Here is a 23,518-nt window from a genome sequence, read left to right as displayed (position 1 = left end):
CAGCTCCCAAGTCTCCGCTCACCATCTTTACATAATAACGTAGAAACAATGATTTCAAAATACCTATACAGTAGGTGTCATATTTGGTTTAAAAAAGCATCAATCGTACATATGTGAACCCTTTAACATGTACCATTAGTACACTTGTGTCGTAAGAGGATGCCTTAAACATGTCACTGCCATTAGTACACTATGGTCCTAGGAGGAGGGGACTATTCCCATAGAACATCACCGCCATTAGGACACAGTCCTAGGAGGGACTGATCCCTTAAACATGTCACTGCCATTAGTACACTATGGTCCTAGGAGGAGGGGACTATTCCCATAGAACATCACCACCATTAGGACACAGTCCTAGGAGGGACTGATCCCTTAAACATGTCACTATTAGCACACGTTAGTCCCGGGAGGGACTGACCCCTTCAAAGTTGAATTACCACCTCTCCATTTGTATTGGAGTTGCGGTAAAATGAAAGCGGAAGGTGCCACTACATTTTCTGCCACTATTTCAGTGGCAGTATATTTTTAATGAAAACCTTGGCACTAGGCTTGCTTTGCCCTTTGACGGGATATGAACCCACAGCTCTGTGATGCAGAAGTTAAGAGGGGGAGGGGGTGCGCTTGAAGGTCTCTGCAGCTTTCCCTTGTGCATCCAGATGTTCTTGTCCCTGTGGTCTGTTTTCACTCCTTTCATGGGCTCCGTCCCACCCGGGCAGTGAGAGAGTGTTTACGAGCTGAGGAAAACTCCACTCTTCAGCTCTCTGTGATTATTCTAGTGAGCTGTAAATCACTTTAAAATGGGATTGGAGGAAGGGGGGCGGTACTTGGTGGTTAGGGTATATCCTTTCACTGCCACAGCGTTCTGTAAATGTATGTATATCTTTATTTATATAGCGCCCTGCACGTACATAGCTCTTTACAGCAGTAACACATGGGACATAATAAGAATAAGCCCTTCATACATATAAGTAACATTAGGAAAAGGAGTCCCTGTCTCGAAGAGCTTACAATCTAAGTGGTAAGTAAGGAGAACTTACAGAGACAGTAAGAGGGGGTTGTTCTGGTAATTGTGCCTGCCAGTGTATGCGAGGTGTATAGTATCAGGCAGCGGAGCTACCCAAATGCTTCGTTAAGGAGGTGTGTTTTAATATGATCGTTAAAGGTGGAGAGAGAGGGTGCTAGTTGGGTACTGAGGGGAAGGGCATTCCAGACGTGTGGGGCAGTCAGTGAGAAAGGTTTAAGGAGGGAGGGGGTTTTAGGTACAAAAGGGGGTGGAGAGAAGACATCCTTGAGAAGAATGCAAGAGTCGGGATGGTGTATAGCGAGAAATTAGGGCTGAGATGTAAGGAGGGGCAGAAGAGTGTATAATGTAGCCTTAAAAGTGAGGAGGATAATTTTGTAAGTAAGACGGGATTTCATAGGAAGCCAGGGAGAGAGATTTCAGCAGGAGAGACGCTGAGACAGATTTCGGAGAGAGTAAAGTGATTCTGGCAGCAGCGCTAAGGATTTGATTGCAGGGGAGACAGGTGAGACGCAGGAAGGCCAGACATACAGTAGGTGTGTGTGTGTGTGTGTGTGTGTGTGTGTGTGTGTGTGTGTGTGTGTGTAATATATATATATATATATAGCAAATGGAAATATTACTGTATGCTCATTTGCATGTCTTAGACAGGTCTGCAACCCTGCCTTTCACCACTATCACCCAGCATACAGTGCTTCCACTGCAGCAAGGGATTCTGGGAAATTACATGCAAATGAGCAAACAGTGCCACCCTTTGCTTAAAAACCATAGACATGGTCCCCTATAAGCTTATGCGTGCTGCATTGCACAGCTTTTGAGCACCGCCTGGGTTATGATGCATAGCCAGTAAACCTACCCACAGACAGCCGTTTTTTTTCCCCTCACCATGAACCCAAGCCACTTCAGTGGCTGGGTGCTTCCCTGTGAGACTGTCCTCCGGAAGTCAAACAAGTCGTTGTTACATTGTCCCCAAACATCTTCAGCTGGTAAGCCTAGGTCTTCGGGGGCTTTGACGCCGTCCTCCGTCAGAATTCAGAACGTCCATCTCTTCCTCCTTTCGGCCAAAAGGCCCTCAAGAAAGTCCGAGCCTCTGTCATTTTCCCTTCGACGAGGGACGGTGACTAGCCGTAGTGCTTGGGTCGTGCCGGAGCACCTCAGAGACAGCTGTTTCAACCTTAATGGGTCTCCTCAGTGTGGGGTTGATTATACTGGCTTTGCAAAATTAAGCAAAATTAAGCTTGGGATAGGATTAATCACACTTAGTTCAGTTATGGTGGGTAAAAAAAGTGACAAAAAACCTCCACAGTAAAGCATATAGGAAATATAACTGTATGCTCATTTACATGTCTGAGACAGGTCTGCAACCCTGCCTTTCACCATTATCACCCAGCACACAGTGCTTCCATCGCAGCAAGGGATTCTCAGAAATGTCCTGCAAATGAGCACACAGTGCCACCCTTTCCTTCAAAACCATATGACATGCATTGCACAGCTTTTGAGCACAGCCTGGGTTAAGATGCATAGCCAGTAAACCTACCCACAGACAGCTGTTTCGACCTTAATGGGTCTCATCAGTGTGAGGTTGGTTATACTGTACTGGCTTTGCAACATGAAGCTTGGGATAGGTTTAAACCCACCATAACTTAACTAAGTGTGTATATATATATATATATATATATATATATATATATATATTGCCACTACTTTAATAAACCCTTGTCACTCATTAAGTCCTGTGAGTGCCTGCTGACCAGTCTCTTTATCCACAAACTTTACAGAGCACACAAACAAGTTTACTTTGCAACATGAGTGCTGCTATATTACTATTATAAATATATATGTAAAATAAGAATATTTGTTGGAACAACGTGGAGAAGAGCGGCTGCATCCGCAGTACCTGGAAGATGATTGGGGAGTGGATCGACAAGGCCTGAAGATGATGATTAAAAAAAAAATATATATATATATATATGTGTGTGTTTGTGTGTAAACAAAAAAGTCCCAATCGCGCAGACTATCCAAATGAGGGTCTCAATTTAAAGATAATAAATATCCATCCAATTCCTTGCTGCTTGTGCCAAAGAGGGGGCTCTGATCTCCCTCCCAGTGATCCAGAAAGGCAAAGCGCACTAGAGTGAATGGCAAAAGGGTGTATTAAAAAGCACAACATATATCACAAACTCACATGTAATGAAAATTAACATGAGCTCCTAGCTGTCCCGGTGACAGCGGTAAGGTCCAAAGATATAATGCAGATGGGACCCAGTGCACTAGGTCCCCGGACACCAGCTCGCAGCTCATGGGAAAATGGGGAGATTAAATAGCAGGCTCAACAGCTGATCCACCAGTGAGATGTCCAGCGCGCAGCCGCGTGCACGAACACAGATGGGGGAAACTTCAATACACACTTCTGAGCAGCTGAGCTGCTTACAGCTGACTTGGGGATTTCCAAACCACCGTATGCGTGATGACGTGACATACTAAGCAGTGACCTCTACGCGTTTCACACCGAAGTGCTTCATCAGGGGAAGACGTCACGGGCACAGGGGTACACGTATATATACCCCTCATATGAATACAATTAATTAATCTAAAAGCTGTGGCCAATCTATCCACATACTGTATGGTGAATTACACCAGCAAACATAGCGACACCCTGAATGTATACTGCAGAGCACAATCATGTGTTCATTATGGCTAGGTCCCAGTACATTCTGCAGCACACACAGGAACAAGTACCGCCTCTCAGTGTGGCCGGGCCCACTACCTGCCTTGGTGCGCAATTTGCCACCGCGTTGCTCGACTGATTTTTTCGAAGACAACAAAATTGTGCTCAGAAGTAGCGACAGCGTCATGTGGGTCCGTGAGAACCAATCCTATGGCAGACTACCCAAGCCAATCAGAGCGAAGGAAAGAGCAGCCAATCAGAGAGCAGACTCTTCAGCTTGCGGCTGTGGAAGAGGTTGTTACTTTTTAGCCACGCCCCATAAACACACGTTACGTCGCAAAGACTCATTCAGAGGTGAGACCGCAGATCGCGGTTTCCACACGTGCAAGTACCACCAACCCGCCGGGCGTGCGTGCTACAGTGAAGACTGGGGCCGTAGCCTAAGAAATGAGCAAATATCCAATGCATAAATCTTATATGAATATATAGAATACATTTTGTGTGCAGGAGAAATGCATAATTTAATATCTTGCTCAAATTACAAAATATAAATATAAATTGGAATATAAATCATGTGTGTTTCTGTATTTCAAATAATCTCATCACTTTTACTAAAATGTTTATTGAACCAATAGCAACAAGGCGATTGCATGCTTGCTGTCCCCACTAACATACAACATGCAAGTTTTATACAAATAACACTAAAACTTTCAAATAACTTTTAGACATAAATCCCCTCATTTCACGTTAAATCTGCCCTTAGAACTAATAAAAGAAAAGGGCAAGAAAATAATCCAATACATGAAGCCCCAATTCTAATTGTAATGCAACCTAACTAAATGAGCTAGAAATAAATCCAATCTTTATTCAATTTAAGCTGTATAAACTTATGTTAAAAAGAAAAGTTTTTTTTATGAAAACGTTTTAAGATCATTTTTTAATTTTCTAAAAGACATTATATTTTTAAAAAAATCACCATTTATGGTCCCTCCCTAGAAATGGGAATATAACCAAAGTGGTGATTGAATACAAATGAGAAGTGGTTATATGTTCCCACTCTGTTATCATTGAAAGCTGCCAGCTCCTATATCCAGTACTTCATTCTTTTCTTTTTTTTAAAGGTGTAATATCCATAACGTCATTGAAACCCATCGGATGCTTAGTTTTGAGTTTGAATATCCAATATTGTTCCCTACGTAATAGATGCAGTTCCCTATTGCCACTTCAAATATTATCATGGAGGCATTCAATAGCTGAAAAATGCATGGCACAGGGACTACTATTATGGACTTTGTGAGTGTGATCTAAAAGGAAGGTGATGGGGTTTACCTTTGTCCAAAAATTGTTTGGTAATATTTTTTATGTTTCTAAGATGTTCAAAAATTCTTATTTTGAGACATCTAATGGTTTTCCCCATGTACTGTAGTCCAGAATCACACTGTAATACGTATATTACAAACTTGCTGTTGCAGTTTATAAAAGAATCTACTCTAAAACTTTCCTTGGTTACATGACATTATACACTGCCAGCTGGTCGCATAGAAATACAGACTTTGCAACCAGAGCATTTAATTTTAAAGCATCCCTTTGGTCTCTGAATGGTCATACCTGTATTGCTGGTACTTGGTATCAAGCTAGGAGCCAAAATTGATTTCAAATCCCTGGCCTTTCTGAATACAACCTGTGGTTGAGATGGTAAAATATTACTGAGAATGGGATCTAGCTTCAAGATGTTCCAATGATGGGATAGTATATTTCTAATCTTTCTATCGTGACAACCTTCTAGTGTATGTCTGATGGTTTTGGTATATTTTAACAGAGCACCCCTATCCCGTTTGGACGCTCTATGATAAGCTTGCTCAACAACACTCTCCTTATAATTCTTTTTTTCACATTTATTTTTTAGAGTCCTAGCCTGCTCCACATATTGAGAAGTCTCAGCGCAATTTCTCCTCAACCTGAGGAACTGGCTATAAGGAATGCTGTTGATATCCACTTTTGATCATGATTGCTCATGGGATCCAAATACGCATTAACACTTCTTTAAAATGGGTTCTAGTACAAATCTTATCATTGAGGACATACATTTCTCAGTCCAAAAATATGGATTTAACCCCAATATATATATATATATACAGTGGTTGACAAATCACCAAAAAATCTACTCGCCACACAAAAAAATCTACTTGCCACCTAGTACCAAACGTGTGCTGCTTGGGCCAATATTTACTCGCCCGGGGGTTAAATCCACTCGCCCGGGGCGAGCAAATGTATAGTTTTGTCGAACACTGTATATATATATCCGACTTCCGATGTCTGTCACTGCTACAGCGCAGCTCCTCCCTGGCTGTCCTTTGGTGCTGCTCCTGCTCCGGTCACGTGTTCCTCTGCTCCCATCGCCACCAGGATGTCGCCGTCGTCCTCCTCACCCTCTGCCACCAGCTGCAGGTACTTCAAACCGGGTACCTGGTTTCCCTGGCCGGGTATTTTTTCTTTTTCCCGGGTACCCGGGGCACCCATTACCCGGTCATTTTTTGGACCCGTTACAACACTAATATATATATTATATATTATATATACACACGTGCACGGCAGAGCAAACAGTATCTATCCCATAGGATTCAGTGGAGCCTCAATCTTTGAAGTGGGAACATTCCCATTAAAATGTCAGTTCTGTCTGGTCTGTAACTCCCCAGTTGCACTCCCTGGGACCCCTGCACCTTGACAGCAAGTGAATCCTGCTCTTTAGAGCACTGGGTAGGTTAGAATGTCAGAGGAGAGTGAGAAAGGTTAAGATGTTGCAGACTTAATTTCACAGCTGGTTTTGTGTTTAGGGATTTGGAAACATTTTCTGCCCTTTTCTTAAAAGCGAATGAACTTAAAGTGGCAATCCATGCATTTTTTTTTTTTTTTGTTTTTTTTCATTGAAAAAAAAATAGAATGAAAGCAGGGGGTCTCTGGAGCTGAACCCCATTCATTTCAGTTCCTGGGATCTCCTGTTTCTGGAGATACTTACCTCCGTAGGCTGTGCCGGTAGCTACTCAGCTCGGCTAGCAGGGTTCACATAAAAGCTCCCAACAGCAAGCCATGATGTCATCCGGCGTGGCTTCCTATTGGCCCGCATGACGATGGAGCATTACATTTTAAACCTGCTAGCTCAGCCGAAGCGGCTACCGGCACCTAATTCACAGGTAAGTATCTCCAGAAGCAGGAGCTCCCCTGAACTGAAATGAATGGGGTTCAGCTGCGGAGACCTCTGCTTCAATATTGTGTTAACAAATGAAATTAGATAAAAACTGCACAGTTACATAGTTACTGTACATAGCAGATAAGGTTGAAAAAAGACATAAGGCCATCAAGTTCAACCTATGCTAAATTTGGAATCGTTGACTGGGCCATTGATTGAGCCACCTGTGCTGAAGCAGGGATATCCTTAAAACCTGACATGTTGGTGACCCTTGAGAACTGGAGTTGGCCACGCCTACTATCTTCGAATTATTTAGGGGTTGTCCCGCCATTATCCTCTTCTCGATGTGTTTTAGGCTCGTCTGGAAAGGGTTAAAGAAATCTTGCACCGGCCAGTCTCTTAACGCTAAGGCCTTCTCTTACTTTAGGGGTAAAGAAAACCCATGCCAAGTGTTCATAATAATCTGGGCTTTGTGTAGACAGTAAAATAGCATTATTATGCTTGTAATTCTTTAAGTAGCTTAGCTGCCTTCCCCTTGGTTTTTCTGTGGGAGTCTTTATTGTGCGGGAACATCTTAATTCCGTCCTGGTTTTCCCAACCTGTAGTGCAGATTATCACGGGGCAGATGTGGCCTATGGCATTGTTACCTTGGACAACACGACGTCCCCCCGCTATATCTGTATATCTCTGCCCCTCTTCGCTGCCTCTTTTCTCAGCCTCCTCAGTCTCTCTCCTCCACCTCTTCTCAACCTCTTTTCTCAGCCTCTCTCCTCAGCCTCTCGCCTCTCTTCTCAGCCTCTTTTCTCAGCCTCTCTCCTCAGTCTCTCGCCTCCGCCTCTTCTCAAACTCTTTTCTCAGCCTCTCTCCTCAGCCTCTCGCCTCTCTTCTCAACCTCTCTCTTCAGCCTCTCGCCTCTCTTCTCAGCCTCTTTTCTCAGCCTCTCTCCTCAGCCTCTCGCCTCTCTTCTCAGCCTCTTTTCTCAGCCTCTCTCCTCAGCCTCTCTCCTCTGCCTCTCCTCTCTGCCTCTCTTCTCCGCCTCTTCTTCACTATCAAAACAATCACAAGGAGACTGGAGAAAAATGCACACAATTAAAACACAGACACGTCCTGTCCAAATACCCAGGATCTCTCCTAAATACTGTTTCCATTTCTCTATTGCATGATACAGTCAAAGCCATTTGGTTGCATTCACACCCACCACCCTCCCACCCTTGCCGTAGATGAAAGGAGTTTTCTTTGACTCGTTTTTTTGTTGTTCTTGAGGCCAGAAACACTCAGAGATAATTACGTTGAAATGATGGCTCCTGGGCCTCCACTCCACACAGATGCTGATCATCTGTCTAATATTCCCTGTGGGATGAGATGTTCAGGAGATGTACATGGAACCTGCCTCTCTGTTCCACATTTAATCTTGTGATTGCACTTTGTTTTGTTGCTGCTCGTGGAGTCGTGGTTGCTGGAGGGGAGGGAGGTTTTAACTTATTCTTGTTGTATTTTTGCATTGCCGGGAGTAAAAAAACAATTACTGTACAAGGAATCTGTAGATGGGACATAAGATAGAACACCTGTTCTGTACATGAACAGCCAAGAGGGAAAAGCTCTGTCTTCTGTGACATGTTGTTCTCACTTGATCTGGGGCTCTCTCCGCTACTGAATTATACGTCTGTTCTACTTCTGTCCTCCAGTGTTACCTTGGTTTGATGGAAGGAACTGGTATCATGTGCTTATGTGCCACTATGTCAACCATAAATAGAATGGATAATCTCGATGGGTCATAGGTCTCTTCAGTATTTCTGTTACTATGCGACCCAATGCTGGGAGAGATGTGTTTCTGTGTCACTTTGCTGTCTTTCGACATGATATTACCATAAATACTTGAGATGAGAAGGCAATTGCTCTCAGAGACTGCTATTCATGCAGATGGTACTTCTTCAGCTGCTGCACTCCTCGACTCATACACCTAATAACAAGCATTCTGAACATCTATGATTCTTTATCCAAGGATTGTATATCAGGCAGCCATCTAACAGTCACTTTTGTTATGTCTTTCAGAACCATGTGAAGAACGTTTCTGTGCAGGAGGAGGTAGATACCAAAGAAAGCCTGGGATCCACCTCTCTACCTTCCCCCTCCCCCCAAACCCCCCGACATGGAACAGCAGAGGTTCTGGATGTGGGCACCAGACTCTTTGCATCTCTACTGTCGGACAGCTTCCTTGGTCTTGCTGGTTTTGGCCTTGTTGTCCCAGGACTCTGCGAGCACTTCCCTCTTTCATGCTGAGCGCAGAGACTGGACTTTTAGTCACCTGACTGTGCACCAGAGCACAGGGGCTGTATATGTAGGGGCTGTGAATCGGGTCTACAAGCTGTCAGAGAATTTGACGTTGTTGGTTTCTCATAAGACGGGTCCAGAAGAGGATAACAAATCTTGCTACCCTCCACTGATTGTCCAACCTTGCAGTGAGCCCCTTACTCCAACCAACAACGTGAACAAGCTGCTAATCATTGACTACTCTGAGAACCGGCTGCTGGCTTGTGGAAGCCTTTATCAAGGTGTGTGCAAGCTCCTGCGTCTGGACGATCTGTTCATCCTGGTGGAGCCATCCCATAAGAAGGAGCACTACCTTTCCAGCATCAATGAGACGGGCACTATGTACGGGGTGATCGTTCACTCCGAGGGTCAGGATGGCAAGTTGTTCATTGGGACCGCAGTGGACGGCAAGCAGGATTATTTCCCCACCCTCTCCAGCCGCAAGTTGCCCCGTGACCCAGAATCGTCTGCCATGTTAGATTACGAGCTCCATAGTGACTTTGTATCTTCCCTCATCAAGATCCCATCGGACACCCTCGCTTTGGTCTCTCACTTTGACATCTTCTACATCTACGGCTTCTCCAGTGGCAACTACGTCTACTTCCTCACTGTTCAGCCAGAAACCCCCGAAGGTATCTCCAGCAACTCGGCCAGCGACCTCTTCTACACCTCCCGAATTGTGCGGCTCTGCAAGAATGACCCGAAGTTCCATTCTTACGTCTCCCTGCCGGTCGGCTGCACCAGGAATGGGGTGGAGTACAGGCTCCTGCAGGCCGCCTACCTCGCCAAGCCGGGGGCTGTATTAGCCAGGTCATTGAAGATCCCTGCACAGGATGACGTGCTCTTTGCCATCTTCTCCAAAGGCCAGAAGCAGTATCACCACCCTCCTGATGACTCAGCCCTGTGCGTCTTCCCCATCAAGACCATCAATTCACTCATTAAGGAGCGTCTGCAGTCCTGTTACCAGGGTGAAGGGAACCTGGAGCTCAACTGGCTGCTAGGGAAGGACGTCCAGTGCACCAAAGCCGTAAGATTACTTATTTTCTATTTCTTTCTCTTCTTTTTTTTTAAGTCCCAGCGTAGTTTGCTGTTAAAGAATCCTACAACCCATTGCATGGGGTTATCTATAAACCTCTTAGAATACTAGCAGTACTCTAGGTTTGTAAAATGATTTTCTTCAAAATGTTATGAATTTGGTGAAATTCTGGAGTGAAGGCGATTTGTTCATTCACAGAGTAAAAAAATGCTTCTCACATTTTTATACAAACGTTCACAACATTTGCCAACATTTTTCGTGAAACCTTTGCCATAGTTGGTGTCAAGAATCTCTCAGTAAGGTTCACGTCTGGAGTGTTGAGTTGAAGCTTCCTACTTTTTCATCCAGTTGTCAATAGCCAATATTCACAAGGTTCATGAACTTGCACAGATGTTTCACGCCTCCCTCATAAATATGACTATAGTAAACATATAGTAAAGATAATTCGCTTCACAAAACCATTGCAGTGCTGGAGGGCTAAGCATTAGTCATCAGGAATCTGCCTTTTACATATACACATTATTGGGACATTCCTGGGCTCATCTAACTCGTTAAGCTTGTGGAATACCCAGCATTACTCGTTCATATGACGTCTCCCCCTTTAAAGTTAATGAGCAGGTTTGAAAAAACAATAGTTGACGCCCTGTAGACATTGAGTAGTCTGAACTAGTCTGGGAAACCTCAGGTCATCAACAGCCTCCAGGTAAAAAGAGAGGTCAGTCCAGTGAGAAGACACATCAACATGGGTTTAGTGTCACCTCATAGGCTGAGTTCAGGGTGGATAGTATGGGCGCGAGCTTCCGTGCGCGCCTCCGCCGTGCGCTCCTGCAGCCCAGCGATCTGTGCCCCTAAGGCCCCACTGCGTGCAGGCGGCACATGCACGGCACTTCACCGCGATCTGTGGTCTGTAGGGAGCAGTTTTTAGGCGCAGGGGGCGTGGCCAAAACAGGAGAGGTGGGCGTGGCAATGAAGGGGTGGGCGTGTCCATGATGCACATTTTCTGATCTGTGTGTGTGTGTAAGGAAGTGTGTGTGTGTGTGTGTGTGTGTCTGTGTCTGTGTCTGCGTGTGCGTTTGTCCAGCATTCAGGGCTGAGCATGGTTGAGGAAGGATCCAACCCCCTGCCGGCGATCTCCCCTCCTCATTGGCTCCCTGCCACACCACGTGATGCGTCACCGCTCGGGATCACAATTCTGTTGTAGCCCCTGCTGGCTGACGCATCACAGTGAGCCGGGGAGCGAGGTGCCACTGGGGACAGCTAGGGAGGAGGTAAGGGGCTGGTGAGAGGCGCGCGCGCCGCCGGCTGCAGCGGGGACCTAGCCTAAATAGCTGCAGGAGTTGGGTCGCGGCGTTTGGTGGCGTTGCGAATGTGTTACAGAGCTGGTTCGCTGAACAGTTCACGTGACGCGACTGCAGCCCAAAAAAATCAATTTCGGTTGTGGTGGCAAAATGTAGCAGCGTCAATGCAGTACTTTGCTGCAACATGACATGGTTAGTTTAAAACCATTGCAGTGCGCCGATAGAGCGCACGCCACATAGTATCCACCCTGAACTCAGCCTTATGTGAGGCGAGGGCGACATATGCAGGGGATTCCAGGAAGAGTCTTCACCTTCTTGACTAAAGTTGTAGTGCCCCCAAATAATCACCTATCTCGAACATGACTTAAGTGGGATTCCTGTCAAGGGGGTATTCCAAGTTGAAGATATACCTATTTTTCAACATTGGGAGTCTCCGGAGCTGAACTGCGTTTATTTTAGCTCTGAGGTCTCACTGGTTTCCAAGATAGTTACTGGGGGAAGGTGCTGCCTGGTTATTTAAATCCCCTGTGTCACTCAGGAGATAGAAACCTCCATTTTGTTTCCCCAGGAGGGGGATAAACGGACGGCATCTTCCCCAGGATGTATTTTGGAAATGCAGATTACTAAAAAAAATGTTATTAGCTGTTTTTACTTTCCGTTTATTATTATTATTATTAAAAAAAAAAAAAAACTGAATTAAAGTGTCCACATGGCTTCTCCTGCTATTTATTCCCACTTCATCTTCCCCAGCAGGCAACACAAGAGTTGTTTTCTTTCCATGCAGACAACAAAGAGACTTATCAGAGAAACTCTTATCCTGAGCCTCTCTGATAAGGATCTTTGAAGTCTAGAAATTGAGACAGGTTTATTGGCGAGATTAACTAGTTATTTTTTTAGGAATGAAACACACAGTTTTAAAATCTGTGAATAAGGCTAAGGTCCCGTTGCACGCGTCCGCACGGCTGGCTTGCTTGCCGGCGGCGCGTGCAACTCGCTGTACCGCGATCTGCGGTCTACAGGAAACTTCAGTAGTAGCGGGGGGCGTGGCCAAACGGGTCGGGGGGGGTGCGGCCATGACGTGAGGGGGCGCGGCCATGACGTAGGGGGCCGGAGCGGGAGGTGGGCGGGAGTGGGAGGATTGACAGGGAGGGGGGGGGCGTGGCTTGAGCGGAGGGACCCGCTACTCTCCCCCCCCTCCCTCCACGGGCTGCAGGTAAGTAAAAAAAACACACACACGCAGGCACTCATACATACATACACACACACACACACACACACACACACACACACACACACACACACACACACACACACACACACACACACACACACACACACACACACACACAGAGACAGGCACGCACGCACTCAGGCACACACCTACACACACAGAGACAGGCACGCACGCACTCAGGCACACACATACACACACAGAGACAGGCACGCACGCACTCAGGCACACACATACACACAGAGACAGGCACGCACGCACTCAGGCACACACATACACACACAGAGACAGGCACGCACGCACTCAGGCACACACATACACACACACACACAGGCAGGCACGCACTCAGGCACACACATACACACACAGAGACAGGCACGCACGCTGCTTTCACTCCACACTCCTCCCCGCTCCCCGAAGCCTCTCCTCCTCCCGAAGCCTCCCCTCCCCATTGGCTCACAGCCACACCACGTGACGCGTCGAAGCTAGGAAACACCATTCTGTTGTGTCTCCTAGCGGCTGACGCGCCACAGCGTGTAGTCAGCTGTGCAGCCAGTGGGGACCGGGACCGGCTCGCGAGGATTCCCCTGCTGGTGGGGAACTCGCGACATGGCCGCCCGCGCCAACGAGCGCAGCGGGTCCCAGGCCTAAGGAGGAAATAAAAATACCACTGGTGAGCACATTCACGTCTCAGACAGGTCTGTAAACCTGCCTTTCCCCATTATCTCTTAGCATGCAAGGCTTCCACTGCAACCAGGGATTCTGGGTAATAACATGCAAATGAGCTCACAGTCACCTAGTGTGAATAGGGAGAAAACTAGAGAGGCTGTATTATAGTGTGAGGAAGAGCGTTCAAAAAGAAAGAAAGAAATGTGCAGGAGGAAGTTTACCTGTGTGTGTATGGGACACTAGTCCCACATGAGGCAGGTGACACTAACCTCATTAACACGGAGTGGATTGTTCTGAGCAAAACCCATTTCTCCTGCTCCTATTGATCGAATCAGGAAAGCTTCCACTAATCAGAATTCACTATGGGATAAACGTTCCTATAATAAGACAGCAAGCCCAATGTATGTGTGCAGCTGTGATAACCGCATCTCTAATAGCTGGGAATTGACCTTTAATAATAGAGGTTTTTATGGCGTGTATTCCCTCAAAATAGGGCAGTTTTAGGCCCCCGCGAAATTCACATCTGGTTCCTTCACCTGTCGGAAAAAAATGTAATCCGCCAACGATTTAAAGCGACAAGCCGGCCATTTTGTAGCCGCTCTGTCAGGAACCTCTGACATGATGGGTGTCAGACTGACGTTTAATGGGATAGCTGGCAGCCCCATTTATAAATCCCTTGACAGGTTTTTACTGCACCCTGTGAAATTTGTTATCCTGTAAATTGCATATTATCCTGAGTCTGATTCTTGCTGTGTCTCAGTTTTTTAACCCCCTTGCAGTATGAGGCAGTGCGTTTTAAAATGTAACAAGTGTGTTATATTTAAAGCAGCCGCCTGCGCTGATTATTTCACATGATCGGGAGGTTAAAATGGTAACCTCAAAAGCTAGAGGCTCAGAAAATCGTGTTTTTTGTTTTTAACACTAGAAACAAAATGTTGTGTGTAAAAGAAAAGAGAGCAGGACATCGTCAGGGGGGCACGATAATAACATCACAGTATATGAGGTAAACCCCATACAGGCTTTGGGGGCCATTCGTTTATGACACTTCCGACATTACGGAGATTTTACGGGCCCTTCATTAAAGTAGCACTCCTGGCGACACATTATTATCATTTTTGTTAAATAAGTGTGAAGCAGGGGGTATCCGGAGCAGGGGGTATCCGAAGCAGGGGGTATCCGGAGCAGGGGGTATCCGGAGCAGGGGGTATCCGAAGCAGGGGGTATCCGGAGCAGGGGGTATCCGAAGCAGGGGGTATCCGGAGCAGGGGGTATCCGGAGCAGGGGGTATCCGAAGCAGGGGGTATCCGGAGCAGGGGGTATCCGAAGCAGGGGGTATCCGGAGCAGGGGGTATCCGAAGCAGGGGGTATCCGAAGCAGGGAGTTTCCGAAGCAGGGGGTATCCGGAGCAGAACCTCATTGATTTTAGCTTCCGTGACCCTCTGCTCCGCAAGATACTGACTTCCATGGGTGCTGAAGGGATTCTGCACAGTTTAAAGCTCCCGCGTCACGCAGGCCAATAGCAAGCCGCAAGGGACGATGTCACAGCTTCCTATTGGACCGCCATTATATGGTCCAACCGGAGCTGCTACCGGCACCCCCTTCCGAGGTAAGTATCTCGGAAGCAGGGGGAAATTAAAGCGGGTCAGCTCCGGGGACCCCTGCTTCCAAGCGGTTTTAAATAAAAGAGAACACCCACAAATAAATTGTTACCAGAAGTGCTGCTTTAAAGTGAACATCGGGAACTACGGCACAAAACTCCCATTCCATGCAAAATTCTGCTCTAGAAAAGGCAACGTGCACTGCGATAGAAATGTGTCCCGCACTGCGATAGAAATGTGCCCGCGCTGCGATAGAAATGTGGCCCGCACTGCGATAGAAATGTGTCCCGCGCTGCGATAGAAATGTGTCCCGCACTGCGATAGAAATGTGTCCCGCACTGCGATAGAAATGTGTCCCGCACTGCGATAGAAATGTGGCCCGCGCTGCGATAGAAATGTGGCTCGCACTGCGATAGAAATGTGGCCCGCGCTGCGATAGAAATGTGGCCCGCACTGCGATAGAAATGTGTCCCGCACTGCGATAGAAATGTGGCCCGCGCTGCGATAGAAATGTGGCCCGCGCTGCGATAGAAATGTGGCCCGCGCTGCGATAGAAATGTGGCCCGCGCTGCGATAGAAATGCGGCCCGCACTGCGATAGAAATGTGGCCCGCGCTGCGATAGAAATGTGGCCCGCACTGCGATAGAAATGTGGCCCGCACTGCGATAGAAATGTGTCCCGCACTGCGATAGAAATGTGGCCCGCACTGCGATAGAAATGTGGCCCGCGCTGCGATAGAAATGTGGCCCGCACTGCGATAGAAATGGGGCCCGCACTGCGATAGAAATGTGGCCCGCGCTGCGATAGAAATGTTTCCCGCGCTGCGATAGAAATGTGTCCCGCGCTGCGATAGAAATGTGGCCCGCACTGCGATAGAAATGTGGCCCGCGCTGCGATAGAAATGTGGCCCGCACTGCGATAGAAATGTGGCTCGCACTGCGATAGAAATGTGGCTCGCACTGCGATAGAAATGGGGCCCGCACTGCGATAGAAATGTGGCCCGCACTGCGATAGAAATGTGTCCCGCGCTGCGATTTAATGTGGCCCGCACTGCGATAGAAATGTGGCCCGCACTGCGATAGAAATGTGGCCCGCACTGCGATAGAAATGTGGCCCGCACTGCGATAGAAATGTGGCCCGCACTGCGATAGAAATGTGTCCCGCACTGCGATAGAAATGTGGCCCGCACTGCGATAGAAATGTGGCCCGCACTGCGATAGAAATGTGGCCCGCACTGCGATAGAAATGTGTCCCGCGCTGCGATAGAAATGTGTCCCGCACTGCGATAGAAATGTGGCCCGCACTGCGATAGAAATGTGTCCCGCGCTGCGATTTAATGTGGCCCGCACTGCGATAGAAATGTGGCCCGCACTGCGATAGAAATGTGGCCCGCACTGCGATAGAAATGTGCCCGCACTGCGATAGAAATGTGGCTCGCACTGCGATAGAAATGTGGCCCGCACTGCGATAGAAATGTGCCCGCACTGCGATAGAAATGTGGCCCGCACTGCGATAGAAATGTGGCCCGCGCTGCGATAGAAATGTGTCCCGCACTGCGATAGAAATGTGTCCCGCACTGCGATAGAAATGTGGCCCGCACTGCGATAGAAATGTGGCCCGCACTGCGATAGAAATGTGGCCCGCACTGCGATAGAAATGTGTCCCGCGCTGCGATTTAATGTGGCCCGCACTGCGATAGAAATGTGGCCCGCACTGCGATAGAAATGTGGCCCGCACTGCGATAGAAATGTGCCCGCACTGCGATAGAAATGTGTCCCGCACTGCGATAGAAATGTGTCCCGCGCTGCGATAGAAATGTGGCCCGCACTGCGATAGAAATGTGGCCCGCACTGCGATAGAAATGTGGCCCGCACTGCGATAGAAATGTGGCCCGCACTGCGATAGAAATGTGTCCCGCACTGCGATAGAAATGTGGCCCGCACTGCGATAGAAATGTGGCCCGCACTGCGATAGAAATGTGGCCCGCACTGCGATAGAAATGTGTCCCGCGCTGCGATAGAAATGTGGCCCGCGCTGCGATAGAAATGTGTCCCGCACTGCGATAGAAATGTGTCCCGCACTGCGATAGAAATGTGGCCCGCGCTGCGATAGAAATGTGGCCCGCGCTGCGATAGAAATGTGTCCCGCACTGCGATAGAAATGTGGCCCGCACTGCGATAGAAATGTGGCCCGCACTGCGATAGAAATGTGGCCCGCACTGCGATAGAAATGTGTCCCGCGCTGCGATAGAAATGTGTCCCGCACTGCGATAGAAATGTGGCCCGCACTGCGATAGAAATGTGTCCCGCGCTGCGATTTAATGTGGCCCGCACTGCGATAGAAATGTGGCCCGCACTGCGATAGAAATGTGGCCCGCACTGCGATAGAAATGTGCCCGCACTGCGATAGAAATGTGTCCCGCACTGCGATAGAAATGTGTCCCGCGCTGCGATAGAAATGTGGCCCGCACTGCGATAGAAATGTGGCCCGCGCTGCGATAGAAATGTGGCCGCACTGCGATAGAAATGTGGCCCGCACTGCGATAGAAATGTGGCCCGCACTGCGATAGAAATGTGGCCCGCACTGCGATAGAAATGTGGCCCGCGCTGCGATAGAAATGTGTCCCGCACTGCGATAGAAATGTGGCCCGCACTGCGATAGAAATGTGGCCCGCACTGCGATAGAAATGTGTCCCGCACTGCGATAGAAATGTGTCCCGCACTGCGATAGAAATGTGGCCCGCACTGCGATAGAAATGTGGCCCGCACTGCGATAGAAATGTGTCCCGCGCTGCGATAGAAATGTGGCCCGCGCTGCGATAGAAATGTGTCCCGCACTGCGGCTGCGATAGAAATGTGTCCCGCACTGCGATAGAAATGTGTCCCGCACTGCGATAGAAATGTGGCCCGCACTGCGATAGAAATGTGGCCCGCGCTGCGATAGAAATGTGGCCCGCGCTGCGATAGAAATGTGTCCCGCTCTGCGATAGAAATGTGGCCCGCACTGCGATAGAAATGTGGCCCGCACTGCGATAGAAATGTGGCCCGCACTGCGATAGAAATGTGGCTCGCACTGCGATAGAAATGTGGCCCGCACTGCGATAGAAATGTTTCCCGCGCTGCGATAGAAATGTGGCCCGCACTGCGATAGAAATGTGGCCCGCACTGCGATAGAAATGTGGCTCGCACTGCGATAGAAATGTGGCCCGCACTGCGATAGAAATGTTTCCCGCGCTGCGATAGAAATGTGGCCCGCACTGCGATAGAAATGTGGCCCGCACTGCGATAGAAATGTGGCCCGCGCTGCGATAGAAATGTGGCCCGCGCTGCGATAGAAATGTGGCCCGCGCTGCGATAGAAATGTGGCCCGCGCTGCGATAGAAATGTGTCCCGCACTGCGATAGAAATGTGGCCCGCACTGCGATAGAAATGTGGCCCGCACTGCGATAGAAATGTGGCCCGCTCTGCGATAGAAATGTGGCCCGCACTGCGATAGAAATGCGGCCCGCACGGCGATAGAAATGCGGCCCGCGCTGCGATAGAAATGCGGCCCGCACTGCGATAGAAATGTGGCCCGCACTGCGATAGAAATGTGGCCCGCGCTGCGATAGAAATGTGGCCCGCACTGCGATAGAAATGTGTCCCGCGCTGCGATAGAAATGTGGCCCGCGCTGCGATTTAATGTGGCCCGCACTGCGATAGAAATGTGGCCCGCACTGCGATAGAAATGTGGCCCGCACTGCGATAGAAATGTGGCCCGCACTGCGATAGAAATGTGGCCCGCGCTGCGATAGAAATGTGTCCCGCACTGCGATAGAAATGTGTCCCGCGCTGCGATAGAAATGTGTCCCGCGCTGCGATAGAAATGTGTCCCGCGCTGCGATTTAATGTGGCCCGCACTGCGATAGAAATGTGTCCCGCGCTGCGATTTAATGTGGCCCGCACTGCGATAGAAATGTGGCCCGCACTGCGATAGAAATGTGTCCCGCGCTGCGATTTAATGTGGCCCGCACTGCGATAGAAATGTGTCCCGCGCTGCGATAGAAATGTGGCCCGCACTGCGATAGAAATGTGGCTCGCACTGCGATAGAAATGTGGCCCGCACTGCGATAGAAATGTGGCCCGCGCTGCGATAGAAATGTGTCCCGCGCTGCGATAGAAATGTGGCTCGCACGGCGATAGAAATGTGGCCCGCACTGCGATAGAAATGTGGCCCGCACTGCGATAGAAATGTGGCCCGCACTGCGATAGAAATGTGGCCCGCACTGCGATAGAAATGTGGCCCGCGCTGCGATAGAAATGTGGCCCGCACTGCGATAGAAATGTGGCCCGCACTGCGATAGAAATGTGTCCCGCACTGCGATAGAAATGTGGCCCGCGCTGCGGCTGCGATAGAAATGTGTCCCGCGCTGCGATAGAAATGTGTCCCGCGCTGCGATTTAATGTGGCCCGCACTGCGATAGAAATGTGTCCCGCACTGCGATAGAAATGTGTCCCGCACTGCGATAGAAATGTGTCCCGCGCTGCGATAGAAATGTGGCCCGCACTGCGATAGAAATGTGGCCCGCTCTGCGATAGAAATGTGCCCGCACTGCGATAGAAATGTGTCCCGCGCTGCGATAGAAATGTGGCCCGCACTGCGATAGAAATGTGGCCCGCACTGCGATAGAAATGTGGCCCGCACTGCGATAGAAATGTGGCCCGCAGTGCGATAGAAATGTGGCCCGCACTGCGATAGAAATGTGGCCCGCGCTGCGATAGAAATGTGTCCCGCGCTGCGATAGAAATGTGGCCCGCGCTGCGATAGAAATGTGGCCCGCTCTGCGATAGAAATGTGCCCGCACTGCGATAGAAATGTGTCCCGCGCTGCGATAGAAATGTGGCCCGCACTGCGATAGAAATGTGGCCCGCGCTGCGATAGAAATGTGGCCCGCACTGCGATAGAAATGTGGCCCGCACTGCGATAGAAATGTGGCCCGCACTGCGATAGAAATGTGGCCCGCACTGCGATAGGAATGTGGCCCGCACTGCGATAGAAATGTGTCCCGCGCTGCGATTTAATGTGGCCCGCACTGCGATAGAAATGTGGCCCGCACTGCGATAGAAATGTGGCCCGCGCTGCGGCTGCGATAGAAATGTGGCCCGCGCTGCGGCTGCGATAGAAATGTGGCCCGCACTGCGATAGAAATGTGGCCCGCACTGCGATAGAAATGTGGCCCGCACTGCGATAGAAATGTGTCCCGCACTGCGATAGAAATGTGGCCCGCACTGCGATAGGAATGTGGCCCGCACTGCGATAGAAATGTGTCCCGCGCTGCGATTTAATGTGGCCCGCACTGCGATAGAAATGTGGCCCGCACTGCGATAGAAATGTGGCCCGCACTGCGATAGAAATGTGGCCCGCACTGCGATAGAAATGTGCCCGCACTGCGATAGAAATGTGTCCCGCGCTGCGATAGAAATGTGGCCCGCACTGCGATAGAAATGTGTCCCGCTCTGCGATAGAAATGTGGCCCGCACTGCGATAGAAATGTGCCCGCACTGCGATAGAAATGTGCCCGCTCTGCGATAGAAATGTGGCCCGCACTGCGATAGAAATGTGGCCCGCGCTGCGATAGAAATGTGGCCCGCACTGCGATAGAAATGTGGCCCGCACTGCGATAGAAATGTGTCCCGCGCTGCGATAGAAATGTGTCCCGCGCTGCGATAGAAATGTGGCCCGCTCTGCGATAGAAATGTGGCCCGCGCTGCGATAGAAATGTGGCCCGCGCTGCGATAGAAATGTGGCCCGCACTGCGATAGAAATGTGGCCCGCACTGCGATAGAAATGTGGCCCGCACTGCGATAGAAATGTGTCCCGCGCTGCGATAGAAATGTGGCCCGCACTGCGATAGAAATGTGGCCCGCGCTGCGATAGAAATGTGGCCCGCACTGCGATAGAAATGTGCCCGCACTGCGATAGAAATGTGTCCCGCGCTGCGATTTAATGTGGCCCGCACTGCGATAGAAATGTGTCCCGCACTGCGATAGAAATGTGTCCCGCACTGCGATAGAAATGTGGCCCGCACTGCGATAGAAATGTGGCCCGCACTGCGATAGAAATGTGGCCCGCACTGCGATAGAAATGTGTCCCGCACTGCGATAGAAATGTGGCCCGCACTGCGATAGAAATGTGGCCCGCACTGCGATAGAAATGTGGCCCGCACTGCGATAGAAATGTGGCCCGCACTGCGATAGAAATGTGTCCCGCACTGCGATAGAAATGTGGCCCGCGCTGCGGCTGCGATAGAAATATGTCCCGCACTGCGATAGAAATGTGGCCCGCACTGCGATAGAAATGTGGCCCGCACTGCGATAGAAATGTGGCCCGCACTGCGATAGAAATGTGGCCCGCACTGCGATAGAAATGTGGCCCGCACTGCGATAGAAATGTGGCCCGCACTGCGATAGAAATGTGGCCCGCGCTGCGGCTGCGATAGAAATATGTCCCGCACTGCGATAGAAATGTGTCCCGCACTGCGATAGAAATGTGGCCCGCGCTGCGATAGAAATGTGGCCCGCACTGCGATAGAAATGTGTCCCGCGCTGCGATAGAAATGTGTCCCGCGCTGCGATAGGAATGTGGCCCGCGCTGCGATAGAAATGGGGCCCGCACTGCGATAGAAATGTGTCCCGCGCTGCGATAGAAATGTGGCCCGCACTGCGATAGAAATGTGGCCCGCACTGCGATAGAAATGTGGCCCGCACTGCGATAGAAATGTGGCCCGCACTGCGATAGAAATGTGTCCCGCGCTGCGATAGAAATGTGGCCCGCACTGCGATAGAAATGTGGCCCGCACTGCGATAGAAATGTGTCCCGCGCTGCGATAGAAATGTGGCCCGCGCTGCGATAGAAATGTGTCCCGCTCTGCGATAGAAATGTGGCCCGCACTGCGATAGAAATGTGGCCCGCACTGCGATAGAAATGTGGCCCGCGCTGCGATAGAAATGTGTCCCGCGCTGCGATAGAAATGTGCCCGCACTGCGATAGAAATGTGGCCCGCACTGCGATAGAAATGTGGCCCGCACTGCGATAGAAATGTGGCCCGCACTGCGATAGAAATGTGTCCCGCACTGCGATAGAAATGTGGCCCGCACTGCGATAGAAATGTGGCCCGCACTGCGATAGAAATGTGGCCCGCACTGCGATAGAAATGTGTCCCGCGCTGCGATAGAAATGTGGCCCGCGCTGCGATAGAAATGTGTCCCGCACTGCGGCTGCGATAGAAATGTGTCCCGCACTGCGATAGAAATGTGTCCCGCACTGCGATAGAAATGTGTCCCGCACTGCGATAGAAATGTGGCCCGCGCTGCGATAGAAATGTGGCCCGCGCTGCGATAGAAATGTGTCCCGCACTGCGATAGAAATGTGGCCCGCACTGCGATAGAAATGTGGCCCGCACTGCGATAGAAATGTGGCCCGCACTGCGATAGAAATGTGTCCCGCGCTGCGATAGAAATGTGTCCCGCACTGCGATAGAAATGTGGCCCGCACTGCGATAGAAATGTGTCCCGCGCTGCGATTTAATGTGGCCCGCACTGCGATAGAAATGTGGCCCGCACTGCGATAGAAATGTGGCCCGCACTGCGATAGAAATGTGGCCCGCACTGCGATAGAAATGTGCCCGCACTGCGATAGAAATGTGGCCCGCGCTGCGATAGAAATGTGTCCCGCACTGCGATAGAAATGTGTCCCGCGCTGCGATAGAAATGTGGCCCGCACTGCGATAGAAATGTGGCCCGCGCTGCGATAGAAATGTGGCCGCACTGCGATAGAAATGTGGCCCGCACTGCGATAGAAATGTGGCCCGCACTGCGATAGAAATGTGGCCCGCACTGCGATAGAAATGTGGCCCGCGCTGCGATAGAAATGTGTCCCGCACTGCGATAGAAATGTGGCCCGCACTGCGATAGAAATGTGGCCCGCACTGCGATAGAAATGTGTCCCGCACTGCGATAGAAATGTGGCCCGCACTGCGATAGAAATGTGGCCCGCACTGCGATAGAAATGTGGCCCGCACTGCGATAGAAATGTGTCCCGCGCTGCGATAGAAATGTGGCCCGCGCTGCGATAGAAATGTGTCCCGCACTGCGGCTGCGATAGAAATGTGTCCCGCACTGCGATAGAAATGTGTCCCGCACTGCGATAGAAATGTGTCCCGCACTGCGATAGAAATGTGGCCCGCGCTGCGATAGAAATGTGGCCCGCGCTGCGATAGAAATGTGTCCCGCTCTGCGATAGAAATGTGGCCCGCACTGCGATAGAAATGTGGCCCGCACTGCGATAGAAATGTGGCCCGCACTGCGATAGAAATGTGGCTCGCACTGCGATAGAAATGTGGCCCGCACTGCGATAGAAATGTGGCCCGCACTGCGATAGAAATGTGGCCCGCACTGCGATAGAAATGTGTCCCGCACTGCGATAGAAATGTGGCCCGCACTGCGATAGAAATGTGGCCCGC

At 49.9% G+C, this 23,518-nt stretch overlaps 1 protein-coding gene across 1 annotated transcript in view; it reads left to right on the top strand.

Annotated features, from left to right (window-relative positions):
* The window catches only part of PLXNA2 (plexin A2), a 258,767-nt gene that overhangs the window by 24,404 nt on the left and 210,845 nt on the right, over positions 1–23,518 (top strand). Inside the window, exon 2 of the mRNA XM_075615228.1 lies at positions 8,929–10,213. Within this exon, the coding sequence (XP_075471343.1) occupies positions 9,026–10,213 (1,188 nt within the window). The 5' untranslated portion in view covers positions 8,929–9,025. The remainder of the gene's footprint in view (positions 1–8,928; positions 10,214–23,518) is intronic.

This window comes from Ascaphus truei, chromosome 9, assembly GCF_040206685.1.
Source record: "Ascaphus truei isolate aAscTru1 chromosome 9, aAscTru1.hap1, whole genome shotgun sequence".
In the NCBI taxonomy this organism is placed as follows: domain Eukaryota; kingdom Metazoa; phylum Chordata; class Amphibia; order Anura; family Ascaphidae; genus Ascaphus; species Ascaphus truei.
Note: the sequence above shows the minus strand (reverse complement) of the source record. Positions and strands in the feature narration are given on the sequence as shown.